The sequence below is a fragment of the Mesocricetus auratus genome, unplaced genomic scaffold, assembly GCF_017639785.1.
Source record: "Mesocricetus auratus isolate SY011 unplaced genomic scaffold, BCM_Maur_2.0 Super-Scaffold_100011, whole genome shotgun sequence".
Lineage (NCBI taxonomy): Eukaryota > Metazoa > Chordata > Mammalia > Rodentia > Cricetidae > Mesocricetus > Mesocricetus auratus.
The window spans coordinates 80,937,056-80,955,219 of record NW_024429195.1 but is presented as its reverse complement, the minus strand read 5'-3'; the positions used below and the strand labels follow the sequence as shown (position 1 = coordinate 80,955,219).

Sequence of the window (18,164 nt, the reverse complement as noted above, 5' to 3'; positions counted from 1 at the left end):
TTATTTCTGTTATAAAGAAATAACAGAGGGCTGGAGAGATGGCTCAGCCATTAAAGGCTAGGCTCACAACCAAAAATATAAGAAATAACAGAGGAGTAAATCTCACCTGTGAGAAGGGATCCTGCAATTCAAGTCAGGTCGTCCATCAGATCATACAGTGCCTCTTACTCCTCTTGGAATAACTAACTCGTTTGCTTTTGATTCCATATTTGTCTGGAAATATTTATATTTTCTAGACATAGTAGGAGCTCAATAAACATCTTTCTCAACCTTTCTGTATATTTTATGCACACACACTTATATTTTCACTTGTTTTTTTGTTGCTTTTTTGTTTTTGTTTGTTTTTGAGACAGGGTTTCTCTTTGTAGCCTTGGCTGTCCTGGAACTCAATCTGTAAACCAGGCTGGCCTTGAACTCACAGAGATCCGCCTGCCTCTGCCTCCCGAGTGCTGGGACTAAAGGCGTGTGCCACCACTGCCCAGCGGAACTCTCGATCTTCTTGCTTACTTATGCCTGTAAATTCTAGGACACTAATTCTCCACTTATTTTTAAATAAGTAAAGCTAGAAAGTTAGTATACCAGGCATCGTTCACAAAAGTAAGGAAACAGATCCCCAGCCCTGGGTGCAGGCACCCTGAGGAGCTCTGCAGTGTCAGGCCTGGCAGGGCGTTTGGCTCTCCACCATAATGGCGCATAGCAGCCAAGGGACATTCGATACAGGTTTCCGTGAAGCCCACAGGGAAGGCCTTGGCTGCACAGAGGCCAAGAATTTTTGCAGCCCAGTGTCATCTGGTTGGGAAAATGCACATCAGGCAGCATGCGATTCGGCCAACTTGGTAGAGCGGGCCTAGCAAGAAAAAGCGGCATCTTCAGACCGGGTGGTGGTCTGCTGGACTGGCCGACCGGTTAAACTTGGAGGAAGGGGGTGGTGTGCTAAGATGAAACCTGAAAGCCTAACAGCCCGAGAGGGAACGCTGTGTGCCCGAGGACACTGGGAGGGACACTAGAAAACAAGGTGCCCAAGGCATCCCGGAAGGTAGCTCCGGTGTCGAAGCCCTGCGGGCTGAACTCAGGCGGGCGAGACGCTGGCACGAGGGCAAGAAGAAACAGGAAGGAGAAAGAGGCCGGGGCAAGCCCGCTCGGCCGGCGCCGACCCGGGGCCGCGCGCTGAGAGCGCCGGCCTCCCCCTCGCACGGGGCCGCCGGGAGAGAACGAGCGCCGCCAGCCCGCCCGCGCGCTTTTCCGGGACGAGCGGCTCGGGGGCGGGCGTGGCCGGGGGCGTGGCCGGGGCGTGGCCTCGGGCGCGGGCGTCGCGGAGGGAGGGAGTCACGCAGAGGGAAGCGGCCCGCGGCGGAGGGAGGGGAGGCCGAGTCCTGGAAGTGGAGCTCCGCGCTGGGACTGGTTCCTTCGCAGCCATTTTCTGTCCAACCAAACAGCCGATTGGAGACGGGAGCCAACCAGGGCTGCATTGGAGGTTTGTGTCTCGCTTCGGCCAATGATCGCTCCTAAACCGACTCCACTTTAGCTCGAATGAAATGTCCGTCTCCTCCCGGCGCCGTCCCCGCCGCCAACGCCGCGGCGGTCGGGGGCACTCGCCGGCCGCAGCCTTCGGGCGGCCCGGGCCTGCGGGCGAGGCCGCCGTGCTTCGGGCCGGGCCGGGCGCGGGGCGGCGGGCGCTTTGTGCGCGGGGCCGCGAGCTCGGCCGAGCCGGGCCGGGCGGCTGTGGGGCTCTCGCGGCGGCAGCCCCGGGCCGGCTCCATTTTGTTCGGGGAGCCGGCGATGGGCGGGCGGGCGGGCGGGCGGGCGAGCGCGGCGCCCCGGAGCGGCCGCTTTGTCTCCCGCACCCCGGCGGCGGCGGTGGCGGCGGGCGTTGGGTGCGGGCGGCGGGGGATGCGCCCGGCGGGGCCGCCGGGACACCTGCGAGCCGAGGTGGCGGGTCCCCCGCGAGGAACGAGCGGCCTGGCGGCCCCCGGCCCGCTCCGCGCCGACAGCATGCAGCCATCTGGCGGCTGGCGCGCCCCGGACTTGCCCCGAAGGTGGGAAGGGAGCTTGGAGGTTGCTCGGTGGTTTCAGTCACCCGTGCTGGGGGGCGGGAGGGTCTGCGAGAACAAAGAATTACCGAGCACCCACAGATGGTTTTCATGCCCAGAGTGTTAGGAGAAGACCGTTTCCTTTAGGCAATGATAGGTAGCAGGCGACCTTTAAAAAAAAATGCCATCCCGCTAATCCTCACAGACCCTAGTTTTGTGGATTGTGCCACAAATCTCCGGGGTGGCTTCAGCTCTCAGTAAGGTAAAGTAATCGGCAGCCGAAAAGTGATGGCTCAAGTCGTCGGTGGTAGTGGCATTAATAAACAGATAGGAGCTTTGTGGATTGAGTTTTTACAGAATTCCTCTAAAAGGCAAATTCCTCCTCTGCACTGCTCTTGTAGGATTAATTTAAGGATTCTATCGATGCAAAACAGTGGTTGTTGATGCCAGAGAATGGAGGTTGGAGGAAGGGAATACTGCTTTTCTTGGATACAAATTTGCATTTCTTCAAACATTAAGCAGATGTATGCATTCCCTTGAGCTATTACACAGATTATAACCTACCCTTAGGAAAATGTTTTCCATATGAAGTGATAGAGTGATTATATTCTTAATGGACTAAACCTAAATATATACTTAGCCAACTGTTTGGGTTACTAGTGTGGTAAGGGCGCTCACCCCACACCCATCCTAAGCAATATACATACACACACATACCCAACTTACGTTTGTAAGTGTTCAGACACATTTCAAAGCTACCAGAGCAGTTTTGGATCTAGAAAAGGGACATACTATGGAAAGATGATACAAGTTACCTTTAAGATTATAACAATGTCAGTCAGTCTTTGCTGTCTGTTTCCTTTTATGCCATTTTAAAAATTCAACAGCCACAGTTTTCCCCTGCTATTTACTGCTTTCATGGCTCAGTGGGATTCTTACTTTGAAATTAACACTGGAAGGGTTTTTGTTTTGCACCCCCACTTTTAATTGTTTGCTTTGAAAGAAAAGGAAACAGCGAATAGGAAGGTGCCGATGCTGCCATTGCTTCGGATTTACTGTTATTTTTGCCTTACAGTGAAACTGAAGTGCTATCTTGACACGATTTTAGTTCACAATGATGGTGCTCCAAAACTATGACTAAGGACCCTGTGGGTTTTGTTGTGCCCTCTAGGCAGTGTGTGTCCTTTTCCAGCATAACATATGGTAATTTAAATGTATCACAGTCAAACAGAAATTTTTCTCCCTTTCGAGTTCAAAAATTTATGTGTTTTTGAAACATTTAAGGATGCCATCTTCAAACACTGAAATTAATATGGTATATTTCTGGCTTGGTGTTAATATTTTATGAGATTTAGATATGTGAGTTTTCATTGTCTTGCATAATATATAATTTGGTCCCTTATTTGGAGTAATGGATATTTACTATTAAAACAAATTCAAGGTTATGCTAGACAGCCATTCCCACTCTGCCCTGTAGACCCTCTATTTATTAAGTGCAAGGTAAGATGACCTGGGTGTCTACTTTTCAGAAGGCCTGGAGACTGTGCACTTCTATTAAGCGATCTTTCTCTTTTAGATTAAAGTTGGGCAAGGATCCAGCAGCTTTTGACAGGTGTTGGAGAGCACCCGCCGCTGGCACACAGCTCTGAGGTATTTCATGACAGTAAGTATGTCTTAACCGTGTGGTTAGCTCCATGAAATGAAAGGAGGGCTGGTGTATTGGAGAGGGCCGTGTAGCGCATCTTCCAAGCCGTGACAGACTGCCTGTGTGTCTGCTTTGCTCTGGTCAGCCAGGGGCACATGCTCGCTGGTTCCTACGGCCCCTATGGCTGAGACGGCTGGTAAGGAGCTCGCCCTCCTGTTTGGGGACTGTGTTCAGTTGGCCGGGTTATGTGCCAAATGGAAAGGGCTGAAAAGGGGTGTGGCTGACGCTGGGAGTGTCAGGAGGGTTCTCGTGGCAAACCGGGCCAACAGATGGGTGCGATTTGGCCAGGTAAAGGGTCGAACCCAGAGCAAAAACCCAGAAGCCCCAGTGAGTCACAGGCTTGGAGATGGAGACAGATAGTTGTTCCAGATGGGGCTTTCACAGCAAAGGGCTTGACGAGCTCCCAACTGACTGACTGGTCTGCATATTTGGATCTGCCCCTGCTACAGTATCTGTGACCTCAGGCAGGGTGCAGTTCCTCTGAGTCATGGTTGCTTCACTCATTTTGGTGGTCCCCCAGGCATGTTCTAGTGCTAAGAGTTCTTAGGCTAAGAAGGGAGCCTTCTTTAAAGTTCTGAAGAGGATGTTTGGATTTGATGCAAGAGACCTTGTGGACACAGTTTTGGTGAGCTAGTCTGGACAGTGGGATAGAAAGGAGGGGCAGATCCAGGTGGGAACCTGAAGACCATGCTGGCCACTTAGGGACGTGATGCCCCCAGAGTCGCTAGCATGGGGCGCGAATTACACTCCAGTGTCCTTCCTAGTGCTCACTGATGGCCGCTCGTGTTGTAGGCAAACGGTGATTGTAAGTTTGTATTTAGTGAGTTCATTAGAGGAATAGAGGAAGGAAGAGCAGACGTAGCCTTGGATCGAAGCTAACAATTAGGGAGAGGGAGAGTATTGCTTTGGAAGTCTTGGGAGGGAATGGGGCCGTGGTGTCAGTTCTGCAGTGGTCATCGAGCAGGATAGAGGCAGCTTCTCAGAGTTTCTGTTGGCACCGTGGCATTTAGAAGCCCGAGAATGGAGAGTTGTGTAAGGACCCTGTGATGTTGTGGGAGAGAGCTAGGCGGGGAGTAGGGAAAGTGAGGGTTTTCCACAGCCATGAGGGCACTGTGTGTGACGACACGAGACACGTGTAAGCAGGCAGGCAGGCAGGCAGGGCTGGAAATAGAGCGGAGATGAGGAACCCTGATACTGTTTCTCACCCTGCAGAAAAGATAAGGAGCAGGACACAGGCCAGGCGTGTATGACGAAAGCTCTCCGTGCCTGGAAAGAACCAGTGTTTGAAAAGACGGTCACTACAAGAGGCAGAGGCCTGTGCTCTTGAGGAGCTCTGTGTCTTTGCTAGGACATTGCACAGGAACTTGTTACAGCAACCCACGGGAGGGACCGTGCCTTGTGGCACGCACTTGCAGTTATGGGAGCTGTGTCTCCAACCCAGACCACACTCTTCCTAAACTCCAGAACACGGCTTAACTACTTTAGAAATGGTACACTGGTTTTCAGAGCAGCTTCAGTGCGCTCAATATGTAACCAGTAGGTGGAGAATGGAGGGGATGCATGGAAAATCAGGCCTGAGCACTGGAGGGAAGGCTAGCAGGGGTGTGTTCCGTAAGGATACGGAGTACTCCATCACCTCAGGCAAGCCCGCACCTCATCCATCCACCTCTTTACTTTTTCAGAAGAGAGAGTGTGAGTGTGTGTGGGGGGGTGAGAGAGTGTGTGTGTGTGTGTAGAGTGTGGGTGAGAGTGTGTGTGTGGGTGAGAGTGAGTGTGTGTGTGAGTGTGTGTGTGTGGGTGAGAGAGAGTGTGTGTGTGAGTTTGTGTGTGTGGGTGAGAGAGTGTGAGTGTGTGTGAGTGAAAGAGTGTGAGTGTGTGTGTGTGAGAGAGTGTGGGTGTGAGTGTGTGTGGGTGAGAGAGAGTGTGTGTGGGTGAGAGTGTGGGTGAGAGTGTGTGTGTGGGTGAGAGTGAGTGTGTGTGTGAGTGTGTTGTGTGTGTGGGTGAGAGTGAGTGTGTGTGAGTGTGTGTGTGTGGGTGAGAGTGTGTGTGTGAGTTTGTGTGTGTGGGTGAGAGAGAGTGAGTGTGTGTGGGTGAGAGAGTGTGTGTGTGTGAGTTTGTGTGTGTGGGTGAGAGAGTGTGAGTGGGTGAGTGTGGGTGAGAGTGTGAGTGTGTGTGTGTGTGAGAGAGTGGGTGAGAGTGTGAGTGTGTGTGTGTGGGGGTGAGAGAGTGATGAGTGTGTGTGTGTGAGAGAGTGTGGGTGAGAGTGTGAGTGTGTGAGAGAGAGTGAGTGTGTGTGTGAGAGAGAGTGTAGGTGAGAGTGTGGGTGAGAGAGTGTGAGAGTGTGTGTGAGAGAGTGAGTGTGTGTGAGTGTGAGCACGTGTGAGTTTGTGTGTGTGGGTGAGAGAGTGTGAGTGTGTGAGAGCGAGTGAGTGTGTGAGAGAGTGTGTGTGAATGTGAGCATGTGAGAGAGAGTGTGTGTGTGTGTGGGTGAGAGAGTGTGTGTGGGTGTGGGTGAGAGAGTGTGAGTGTGTGAGAGCGAGTGAGTGAGCGTGTGAGAGAGAGAGAGTGTGTGTGTGTGTGTGTGTGTGTGTGTGTGTGTGTGTGTGTGTGTGTGTAGGGGTGGTTGTGGGTGAGTAGATGCCATGGCATGATGTGGAGGTGGGATCTAGCTCAGGTCGTTAAGCATGGAGGCAAGCCTGTGTGCATGCTGAACCATCTCTCTGGCCTACCACTGACTTTCTTAAGCTACTGCATAGGGCCATGAACATCTCATGAGGGATTTAAAAGTAAACATATTAAGGCACTGTTTACAGTGTATTTACTATATTAGCAGGTGATTAGTATGGTTTAAATATTGCTACCTTAAAATGAGTAGAAGTGCATAGTCACATCATCGTTAAAGAACAGCATCCTCAGTTCAGATACATAGCGTAATAATTGAACCTAATGTAATGAGATGATCTCTGAATCTCAGTTCCCAGGCCTAGGAGGTGTCCCGGCTGGACACGTGCAAATTCAGTCCCAGCCAGCTAAGCCTTTGTTGCCTCATCCTTGAGTTCCTGTCCTGTCCATCTTGTCCCATCCTTTCCTGCTCTCTGCATCTCTCGTCAGGCGCCTCCCCAGTTGGTACCCCAGCATCACCTTCCTTGGGCTCTCTGCAGCCTGGCACAAGTTCCTTCTGAAGTGCTGTGTTCACTGTCATGTGGATGAGCAGGGCTCTGGTCCTGGAACACATGCTGGGGGATCATCTTATCTCACTTCCTGCCATAACATCGGTGTGAGACCCTTCATCTTCTGGGTCTAGTCTGACTTCTCAGTCCATTTTCTGTACTTTTTTACTATCCCCCCCCCCCCAGGCTCTCATCCACAAGATAACTGCTTGTCCCCCGGTACGTGTCTCTTGGTTTTCTGGAACTTGTCTGTGCTCCTGCAGCCCCGCCCCCTTTGGCCTTCCAGTCCTTTAGTCTCAGTTTAATGCCATCTCCTTTTGTTGTCTTTTTGTTTGTTTGCTTTTCAGGACATTTCTCTGTGTCATCCCAGGTGTCCTGGAACTCACGTTGGTCTCAAACTCAGAGATCTGCCTCTCTGCCCCTCTGCCTCTGCCTCTCTGACTCTCTGCCTCTGCCTCTGCCTCTCTGCCTCTGCCTCTCTGACTCTCTGCCTCTGCCTCTGCCTCTCTGCCCTCTGCCTCTGCCTCTCTGCCCCTCTGCCTCTGCCTCTCTGCCTCTCTGCCTCTGCCCCTCTGCCTCTGCCTCTCTGCCTCTGCCTCTCTGCCTCTGCCTCTCTGCGCCTCTGCCTCTGCCTCTGCCTCTCTGCCTCTGCCTCTCTGCCTCTCTGCCTCTCTGCCTCTCTGCCTCTGCCCCTCTGCCTCTGCCTCTCTGCCTCTGCCCCTCTGCCTCTGCCTTGCCCCCAGTGTTGGGATTAAAGGTGTGTGCCACCACTGCCAGCTAAATGCCATCTCCTAAATAATGGAGCTGTTTTTGGCCCCTCAGACTAATGAAGCCATTTTGAAATAAGGACACTAGCAACGCCTCTTGGTTTTTTCTTATCACTTGGCAGCATTAGCAATTGGATGATAGATTGTCATTATTTATATAAATGTATAACGGTTAAGGCTACATATATAACAACACGGAGTGGTCCCACTATACTCTGCTCGGTATTTACAGGTATGTGTGTTTCCTGGTCCACACAGAGGCAGAAGTCCTTGACTCTTCCTCCTTATTCAAGGGCTTGTGGCCAGTAAGTAGCAGGAAATTCAAACTAGGTGATTCCAGAGCCAGTGGCCTCAAAGAGCCCCTGGACTGCTCCCCACTCCCTCACCCTGTCCCCTAGATTACATAACCCTTGTTTTCCCTGCAGTATGAGGACAGAGCTCTTATCTGTTATTTGCCGTTTTACGGCCACACAGCATGAACCAGTGAACACCGAATGCTCACCCAGTGAAATGTTTGTTGACTGACTTTCATCTACATTCTCTTTCTTAAAAATTTCATACAAAAACAAACCTTTTGACTATATAACAAGTTTCCCCACTGTTCCTTACATATAGCTAGCATGGGGTAAGACCCAGAGCTTAGGCTGCTTATCTGAGGAATGTCGCACCTTTAGCTCTAGTATCTTTGCGTATTACTTTGTCTCCAAATCCACAGAGCTAGTCTCTTGCTTGAGGACTTTCTTTAAGACTAGTATCCTGTGAATGTTCACTTAGCCAAGAACTGTTATCAGACCTCACCAGTCCAGATTACAATTAAATTCTGGGTTCTGAATCAAATCTTTTGGTCCTGTTTCCTTTAAAACAGTGAGCCCAGTGAGTACTTAAAAAGAAATGAAACGGAGTCTGTTCAGAGCTAATAGTTTACTGTCTCACCAGGTTTCCCTCTTATAGGTCTTGTTTCTCATAGCCCTAAACAGACTAAAAAAGGTTGGCACTGAGGAAGTAGCGGTGATTCAGTATTTACTGCATGAGGAGCTAAGTTCAGTCTCCAGAACAATATGGAAGAGCCTGGGCATGCATGCGTGCTTGTGTGTTGGAAACAGGCAGACCCTGGGGTTCAGTGTCTTATCTGTCTGTGTCTATGTGTTGGAAACAGGAAGAATCCTGGGGTTTGGTGACCAGACACCCAAGTCCAGTTGGCTACTTCCAAGCCAGTGAGCAACTGTCCATGAAACAAGGTGTCTGGCCCCTGAGGAATGACAGCTGGTGTTGACCTCAGGCCTCCACAGACACACGTAGTCACTATAAGGCTTGTTCTAGTCTATGGTTGTACTGTTCCTATCTCTATATTCAGATGCTTTAAATGGTTTCTTTTGCTTAAAGACTCAAAAGGTTTGAGGAGTTAGGGGAAGAGAAAATAGTATTAGACTCCAAGTGATGTTGATGGGCTCATTCCAAACCTGATGTGAAGCTTGGCATGGCGGCGTGTGCCCATAATCCCAGCTTTTAGAAGGCCAGGGCGGGAGGACTGCGTGTTCAGTCTAGCTGTGTGACAAGACCCTGCTGGAAAAAAAGTGGCTGTACTTTTAGATGACATAGAGTCAGCAAAGGGGGGAGGTGTACAGCAGGAACAAAAGGGTCCTTAGGCCTCACAGGACAGCTGGGGGGCGCCGGCAGACTTCCTGCAGGACTGCTATGTTCCATTGATTTGGTGTTCTAAGGAAGAAGTGTATGGTAAGTTAAGGTTGACTGTACTGTATTTGAGGGTTATGTACTTGATTGAAAAGCAAGAGACATGTAGTTAGAGTCATTTTGTTGTTTTGTTCCTGTATTGGCTTTACACTTAAGACATATGGAAAATGGACAGGAATGTTGAATAGTTAGCAAATTACTGAAAAACTTCTTAGTAAAATATTTTCAGCTGGGCGTCGGTGGCACACACCATTAATCCCAGTACTTGGGAGGCAGAGGCAGGCGAATGTGAGTTCGATGCCAGCCTGGTCTACAGAATGAGTTCCAGGACAGCCTCCAAAGCTACACAGAGAAACCATGTCTCGAAAAACCAAAAAAAAAGAAAGAGGAATACATTTTCTTTCAGTAAGGTTAACTGAAAGATAGACTTGGTCCACCCAGCAAACCTTGTGGTGAGCCTTGTTTTCTGAAGCTTACTAAAGACTTTGTCTCCATAGATGGATGGCGACAGTTCCACAACCGACGCTTCCCAACTAGGGATTTCTGCAGACTACATTGGAGGAAGTCATTATGTTATCCAACCACATGATGGTAAGACACATAGCTAGAACCAGATGTGTAATAGGTCTCCAGCATCTTGACAGCAGAGTGAACGGTTGCATGCCTTGGTTCCCTGGAAATCTAGTGAGAGCCTGGTCTAGGGGTACAACCTATAACCCCACCTATTTGGGAGGGTAAGGCAGGAGGGCTACAAACTTAGGACCAGCCTAGTCAACTTTATGAGCCCCTATCTCAAAAAGTTAAGGCGAGGTGTGGTGGTGTACAGCTCTACCCCAGCACTCAGGAGGCAGAGGCAGAGGCTAGCCTGGTCTACATAGAGGGTTCCGGGACAGCCAGGACTACATAGAGAAACCCTTTTCAAAACAAAGAGAGTGGGGAAGCGAGGGGAAGGGGAGGAGAGACAACTATACCAGCCAGATAGAGCCCAGTGCTCTGTCCTCCGGTCCTATCCCTGAGGCCCTTGGTCCAGTCCAAGTATTCCCAAGCCAACACATTGTAGAAGACACGCCCCCTGTCTTTATTAGAAACACTTTTTGGAAGAGTGGTAAGGCCTAGAAAGAGTTCTATACAAAAGGATGCTCTAAAAATTTTCAAAACTTATCACTGACTCCCTCTAAACAGTAATAAGAGGAATTCTTATGTTAATCTACCAGAAATCATTTGCTTTTGTGGCATTTTAATTTGTAAAATTAAACATTGACATGTATTTTTTAGGAGCTATGAAGAGATTAGTGGTTAGCATTCCTAGATACTATATTATTCAGTTGCTTCAGTAATATTCAAGTCTAATTTTTCAATTGTCTAGAATTTCATGTAACATTTATATGAACAAGTTTATGTAAATGCTAGCTAGGTGTTTTATACTTTGTAAACTTTACATATACAGGCTTATATAAACTTGGCTGTGGATAAACATAAACTTAGTCCAGTAGTATTTAAGGGGCAGTGCATGAGTTGCCTTTGACACTGCTGGGGTTTGCCCAAAACCTCATGGATGGCAGTTTGAGCTACACAAGACCTCATGGATGGCAGTTTGAGCTACAAACCCCAGTGGTGAGCATCCACTCTAGAACCAAGTCCTGGGCACACAAAGCTCATCTCTGGCATCAAGAAATAATCTTGATAAGGGAAATGAGATGTGAGAAACATAAAATTGTTGAGAGACACAGCACAGAGAAGCCGGGGTAGTGCATGAAAGGGGGAAGCACTTGGATCTTAGTGGAGCCTTTGAAAGAATGGGGGTGGGGTTTACACGACAGCGGAGACAGGAACACCGGGCACTGGATTGAGGCGCACGGGTCACTTGTCACCCTGAGGAGAGGTGGAAAACGTTTCTTAGACCATCACAGATAATCTTTTCAAGGATGAATTAAAGGTTATTGTTTTAACTTTGTGTATGAGCCTGGGTGAGCGTATGTGCACCGTGTGTGCGGTTGCCTGTGGAGGCAGAGGGCATCTGATTCCTTTGAACTGGAGTAACAGGCGGTTGTGAGCTGCCTGATGTGGGTGCTGGGAACCGAACCCGGGTCCTCTGCAAGAGCAGTAAGTGCTCTTAACCGCTGAGCCATCTCTCCAGCCCCTAAACCTAATTCTTAAAAAACTTTCTTTAGATACTGAGGACAGCATGAATGATCATGAAGATACAAATGGTTCAAAAGAAAGTTTCAGAGAACAAGATATTTACCTTCCCATTGCAAATGTGGCTAGGATAATGAAAAATGCCATACCTCAAACAGGAAAGGTAACGTAGAGGACACTTTGTCTGGTTTTCTTTGCAGGGGGAGGGAGAGGGAGTGGAAACTAAGACACGTGGTTACAGTTAAATCAGTGCTAGCTATTGATTTGGTCCCCAGCCTTCCGGCACATCAAATATTTGTTTGTGACTGCTGGGCTACTCAGCAGGGTTCTGTCCTCACTCTCCCTTCCCCATACACCCATACATCTAGAACAGCAGTGACAGTAGGTGACACTGGAGCCACAGGTAGGGTAAGATTTTCATTTTTATACAAATGGAGGCCGTCTGCACCTCAACTGACACGCAGTAGCCTGTCTTCTTAAAACAATTCCTTGTACAGAACATTCTTCAACCAGGTATGGTGGCACTTGCTTTTAATTCCAGCATTTGGGGAGCTGAGGCTGGAAGATTGCCAAGAGTTCAAGGGCTACATAGCAAGTTCCACCCTGTCTTGGCTACATAATGAGATCTTGTGTCCTAAAACAGACAAGCCTCATCACTCGCTTATCGCTTGATCTGAAGTAGACTTCCTGCTTTGTATGTAATATGTATGCATATATATTAACCTTTTCCATTATTTTCATAAACCTTGAAAGCAGAGTTCTCAAATAAATGCACTGATCTGAGATACTCCTCCATATGTTTTAGGGCAGAGGAATTGTCCCAGACTTGCTTTATGTAGCTCATGCCTGCCCTGTCTGGGCCACCAAGCCCTGAGAAGCGCTGCTCTGAGAGGAGCTGTGCTCTAACCAAGCCAAATTTCAGAGACCTGGTGTGAGAAGGACAGTAGAAAACCCATATTTAAGTGTTACATGCTTCTGCTAAAATGCTACATATGTATGTATGTGCTAGGTAAAATAATTAACGTGGCTTCAAATGGAAAGAAAGACAAAATTGTATACTTGGCTTGCATCTCATGGTTTTGTTCAGTGGGGTGTGCGACTCTCATTTAGAGAGGAGTGCTCTGTGTGAGTGTATGTGTGCCCCGCAGAACAAGTGTGCAGGGCAGGAATAGTGTGTGAATGTATGTGTGCCCGCAGAACCACAGAACCAGTGTACAGGGTAGGGATAATTTACGGTGTTCAGTTGTTCCTTCCATCACTTGGGCCCTGGGGATCAAACTTAGCCGTCAGGTTTGGCAGCAAGCACCTTTACCTACTGAGCCATCTTGTCAGGAAGGAATTTGAGTGTCACTACAGTTATAAGTGGCTCTCGATCTGTTTCATTTTCATTATTAGACCCCAGACGTTTTGTCTGTTTCTGTATGTTTGTGTGTATATATTGAGACAGAATCTTACTGTGTAGCCCATGCTGGCCTCTGCCTGCTTCTGCCTCTCAAGGACTAAAAGCATTCACTACCATGCCCAGCAGTCTCACACCTTGAGGAATTCCTTAGAATGATGTGGAGAGTGTAATGCTGTTTTAGACAATGCTCAGGACCCAAACTTGACATTTTCTAGTCTTAATAGCTAAAAAATCATCAGTGTCTTACTCCTTTCTAAGTTTTCTGTGAATTCAGTTTGTTTTCTCTGAACATTTTTTTAGCATTTTATTCATTTTGTGTATATTAGTGTTTTGTCTGAATATATGTCTATACACCTTGTACCCGAGGTGGCCAGAAAATGGAGTCAGATCCCTGGAACTGGAGTTACAGACAGTCGTGAATTGCCATGTGGGTGCTGGGAATTGAACCCATGTCCTCTGGAAGAGCAGTGTTTTTAACCACTGAGCTAACACTTTGGTCCAGTTTCTTTGGCTGGGGTAGGGTTATTTTTTATGTCCTCATGGAAATGCTGAGCCCTGTGTTTAGCCCTTCACGCACTCAGCGGGCGCACTTGGGCCGCTTCATCCCTATGAGAAGGTTAGCTACAGTGGTGACTGTTAGGCATCTTAGTTCTGCTTGCTCTCAGTGGTTGCAGAAGTTCCTCTCATTTGTGTGTGTGTGTGTGTTGTTTATTCTGATTCTGAGTTGGCTGTTATCAACATATGTTAATATTTAAGGGGCTAAAGTTTAGCCGTCATCAGCACTAGGCGTGTGACTCGGTCAGTAGAGAGCTTGCCTAGCATGCAAAGCCCAGGCTTTTCACATGGTGGCAAACACCTGTAGTCCCAGCACTTGAGAGCTGGAGGCAGGAAGAGCAAAGGTTCAGGTCATCTTTGGCCACATAGAGAGAGCCAGCCTGGGATGGGTGAGGTGTTGAAAAGGTGTCTCAGTACAATATGGTAGCTGTGTGTAGCTTTTTGTTTTCGCAGGTGTTAAGAAGGTAGTGATTACATTTCCTAAAAATTGACCTATGGCTTTTTTCTTCTTCAGATTGCAAAAGATGCCAAAGAATGTGTTCAGGAGTGTGTGAGTGAGTTCATAAGCTTCATTACGTCTGAAGCAAGCGAGCGGTGTCATCAGGAGAAGCGGAAGACCATCAATGGAGAGGACATTCTCTTTGCCATGTCCACTCTCGGCTTCGACAGCTACGTGGAGCCTCTGAAATTGTACCTTCAGAAGTTCAGAGAGGTGAGTGTGACAGCGTGCTATGCTGAGGAAAGTGACGTCACCATCAACTCGGCGTAGAAGGTGTCACTTCAAATCAAATGCCTTGCAGCAAATGCTGTAACATTCCCAGTGGCACTTGATGTATTATAGACTTTAAATGCCAGCTCTTTGTTTCCTTAGTGCACTGAACTTCAGCAGGTGAGTAGTGATCAGAAGGATTCTGGGTTTGTGCTGGGGGTGCCAGTGTTGAAAAAGTTCAGGCTTTGGGTCCCCATCTGTAAAGAGACTTCAGCACTCCCATTAAAGAATTACTGAGAAGGCTCAGTGAATGGTGAACAGTGCTGCCACATTAATTTAGGAGCCACCTGAGGGGTGGAGCTTCTCAGGTGACCAGAGGGTGGTGTGAGCACCTTATTTTTTGAGCCAGGATCTTATTGAGTCAGAAGCCTACTAACTGGCTGGGTTGACTGGCCAGTAAGTCCCAGAGACGCTTTTATCTGCCTCTCTAGTACTGAGTACAGGTGGCTGTCATACCCAGCTTTTAGTGGGTTGTTAGGACTCTGAACTCAGGTTCACCCGCTTGCTGTGAAAGATCGTTAGTGTTCAAGTCCCTGGAAATTAGTGAGGTTTTTTGCATGGAATGAGTAAAGTGGGAAAACTAAGTCTACAATATTCCTCCAAATATTTCCCACAATACTTTGTTTGGTACTAAAGAATATCACAGACCCAGAGAGCAGGGGGGAGTACCTTTGGAGGTCTCTGATTCAAACTAATTTGTATTTGGGGATTTTATAACACTCAACTTGGCTGTGCTCTGATACCACACAAACGTGCCGGGGAGCGTTAATAAAATACTCTTAAGGTTTTCTCACTAAGCTTCCAGTTTGGGACATCACGTTCTCGTTAGAAGCAGTTCGATGTGAACACTTGTTTTGGCTTCTTTATTCCGTAGGCCATGAAAGGAGAGAAGGGCATTGGTGGAGCAGTCTCGGCGACAGATGGGCTAAGCGAGGAGCTCACAGAAGAAGCATTCAGTAAGCATAAGCTGAGGCTGTTGTCGGGGACCTGTTCAGATGAACTTGTGTCTGCGTGATCCATGGAGATTTTAACTGGGAAGACACTGTGACCTTTCCGTGATAATTACAAGTCATTCCATAGCTTCTCCTTTAGAGTGAAGATTTTTGAGAGTAATATATTGAAAACTATAACTTGTAACATAAAATTTTATGACTTAAATGTTAGCACAAGAAACTTCTCACTTATGAGACATGCGCTGCTCAGTCCTGTGTTGCTCCGGCGATGCCCTATGTGAGGCTAGGTCGGAGCACAACTTGAAAACCCTGTTGTTAAGTTAGCATAGAGAGTGAGACAGTGGATTAGGAGGCAACTCCAAAAATGTGACTTTTATCTTTAGGGGACTTTAAAAAGAAAATAAGAAGTTTATGACTTTACATAGGATTATATTCTGTCTATGTGGGAGAACTATAATGGGACCTTAATGTCGTAAAACTAAGGTTAAGGCCAAGAAATTAAGATTATTTCCCCTTTTAACTTTTTCCTTCTCCTCTTCCTTTAGCTAACCAGTTACCAGCTGGCTTAATAACTGCAGATGGCCAACAACAAAATGTTATGGTTTATACGACGTCCTATCAACAGGTATCTCTACACGTCAAACAGCTTCAAAATAGATTATAGTCACTGATTTGTTTAAAACACCCACACTTTCAACTTATTAAGGATGTAATAAAATTGGTTTCTCCAAATGTGTATTACTTTCAGAACCCCTTAACGATGAAAACATTTCACAGGTGCTTGCATCTACAGTAACTGACATCTCAGTGGCAGGCAGCAGCTAGCTGGTGTGGGGGCAGCCCCTTCCCGCTGCCTGTTTGGTGTCTGCAGTAGACATGTTCCGTTATACTTTCAAAGATCCTAATGTGCATTTTCCAATCCTAGATACCTGTTTGGTGTCTGCAGTAGACATGTTCCGTTATACTTTCAAAGATCCTAATGTGCATTTTCCAACCCTAGATATCTGGTGTCCAGCAAATTCAGTTTTCGTGATCTGAAGAAATGACGGAACTGGGCTGTGGAGAGAGTCCTACTGAGTCTGGAACAGGCATCGGGAGGAAGTGAGGGCGAAGACGCCTCTGTGTAAAATAAGTAGCTGTAATGTAGCTTCCTGACGCTTGACTAATTGAGGTGTTAATTCTGACTTGAGAATCTTTTTCATGAATGATTTTAAAGAGAAAATTGGACTTTAAAGGTATTAAAATATTTTTGTTTTGTACGAGAGTTTGTTGCTCTGTATGACGCCTGTATGCATTGTATATTGCAATTTATTACTGTCAGAGATTTGTAGACAGTTTCTTATTTTCATATTGAATCATGTTATTTTGTAATTCAAGTAAGCAGCTGGGTTAATTCATGATGTTTGCCCTTTTAATAAAATGTAAGGGTAGAGTTCATTTTGAATGAGAGTTGCCTTTATTATAAATTTGTCTTGGCTATATTCTATCTTGCATGATAACCTAGCTAGATATTTAGCATTTATTCTATTTATTGAAAGTAATTTTTTGGTAAAACAGTCATAGCTTAAGCAGTGTCATTTTTTTAAATGTAATTGAATAATTAAGTTGGATGCAGAAGCAAGTATTGTCTGGCCTATAAACTTGGTGCCTGTCACTGTCCGTGCCTGTTCAGGTAGCTTTAGTTACTATTATGTATGTTAGAATTAATTTCCCCTGATGTAGTCCTAGCATTTCTGAAGTGGTCCCTTAAAGTATTATCTTTGTCAAGGAGAGGGATTGTTTAATCCACTGATAATGTCGTATTACCTTTTTCACGGAAAGGTCAGATTTTCTGTTAAGCTGTGGGAACTAGAACAGTGGGTGTAATTCTGCGGACGTTCTACATCACCAGTGAACGATCGGGAGCAGTGACGCTTGGGGATGATGGGACACGGGAGCCTTTGGTTTGTTGTCACGCTGTCTGCAATAAACTAACATTAGATGGTGTAGCTTTGTACAGTATAGTAGTGTGTTCGGGTTCCTTTTTTAAACTAAAGATTTCTATTTTCTCACCTATTCTTTTTAGTAATAATTACTTTGAATTTCTGTGTATGTGGTGGTGGTAGTTTTAGCTCTATTCAAAAATGGCTTATTGTACAGTTTGTCCAGAAGGGAATTTGTGGGACTCCAATGAACGAAGGAGAGCAGTTTCCTAAATACAGGCTGAATGATTACGACCACTCTGCCAGGAGTCTTGGGAAACATAGCTGGCTATTCGGAGATTAAGTAACTCCCTCCTGTCCTACTCCTTTTCAATAACAATCTTTGTTGTAGAAAATGCACATAGGAAAGGGAGAGGATGGTTAAGCAAAATCAGCAGTCACCCTACTGTGTTCAAATAACCAATGTTAATATTTTGATAAATTCATTTGTCCTTTTACTTTGCTAAATATGTATATTTTTATAAAAACGGGCTCATGTTGTGCACACTGTTTTGTAACTGGCTTTTTCACTTAACAATATATTGTGAACATCTCCCTGGGTCATGCATGGTCTTCTGCATCATTCTTACTGGGTTTTTATTCTGTTGTATGACTGAATCGGGATTAATTTATTTAATTGCCTATTGGAAATTTTGACTTCTTTTCATCTCCTTATAGTTACAAATAGCCTTTCGCTGAATCTTGTGTATATTGTAACTTTGCTTGAAATAAATTCCTAGAATTAGAACTGCTGGGTTGCCAGATACACAGAGTGGGAAGGTTTTGCTCCTTGTGTGGGTTCACTTTTGGAATGTGTCCTACCCAGGTGTCCCTACCTCACTGATACAGTTGAGACCTTGGGCATCAGACCATCTCAACAACTGCTTAAAGGGTAAGAATAAAGATAAAAAATTACTGACCATTTTAAAATTTAAAGCATACATCAAAATCAGGTTTTGAGCCTGATTGTGAGGGATACCTTTTGAGGCAAAAGCAGGTCAACTCTGGGTCATACCGCCTG

At 46.8% G+C, this 18,164-nt stretch overlaps 1 protein-coding gene across 4 annotated transcripts; it reads left to right on the top strand.

Annotated features, from left to right (window-relative positions):
- The first annotated feature begins 1,335 nt into the window (after window positions 1–1,335).
- Window positions 1,336–17,891, top strand: Nfyb (nuclear transcription factor Y subunit beta). Of its 4 annotated transcripts, none has more exons than XM_013111917.3 (8): window positions 1,336–1,474; window positions 3,607–3,680; window positions 9,862–9,955; window positions 11,536–11,666; window positions 13,975–14,172; window positions 15,104–15,185; window positions 15,728–15,807; window positions 16,183–17,891. In XM_013111917.3, exons 3-8 carry the CDS (start codon window positions 9,862–9,864, stop codon window positions 16,213–16,215), a joined length of 618 nt encoding a protein of 205 aa, XP_012967371.1. In that variant the 5' UTR covers window positions 1,336–1,474; window positions 3,607–3,680; the 3' UTR covers window positions 16,216–17,891. The 4 variants fall into 4 exon arrangements, with proteins under 4 accessions (XP_012967371.1, XP_005068018.2, XP_040611093.1 ...); XM_005067961.4 differs by having other exon boundaries at window positions 3,607–3,693; XM_040755159.1 differs by lacking the exon at window positions 1,336–1,474 and adding an exon at window positions 1,893–2,036.
- Window positions 17,892–18,164: the final 273 nt, after the last annotated feature.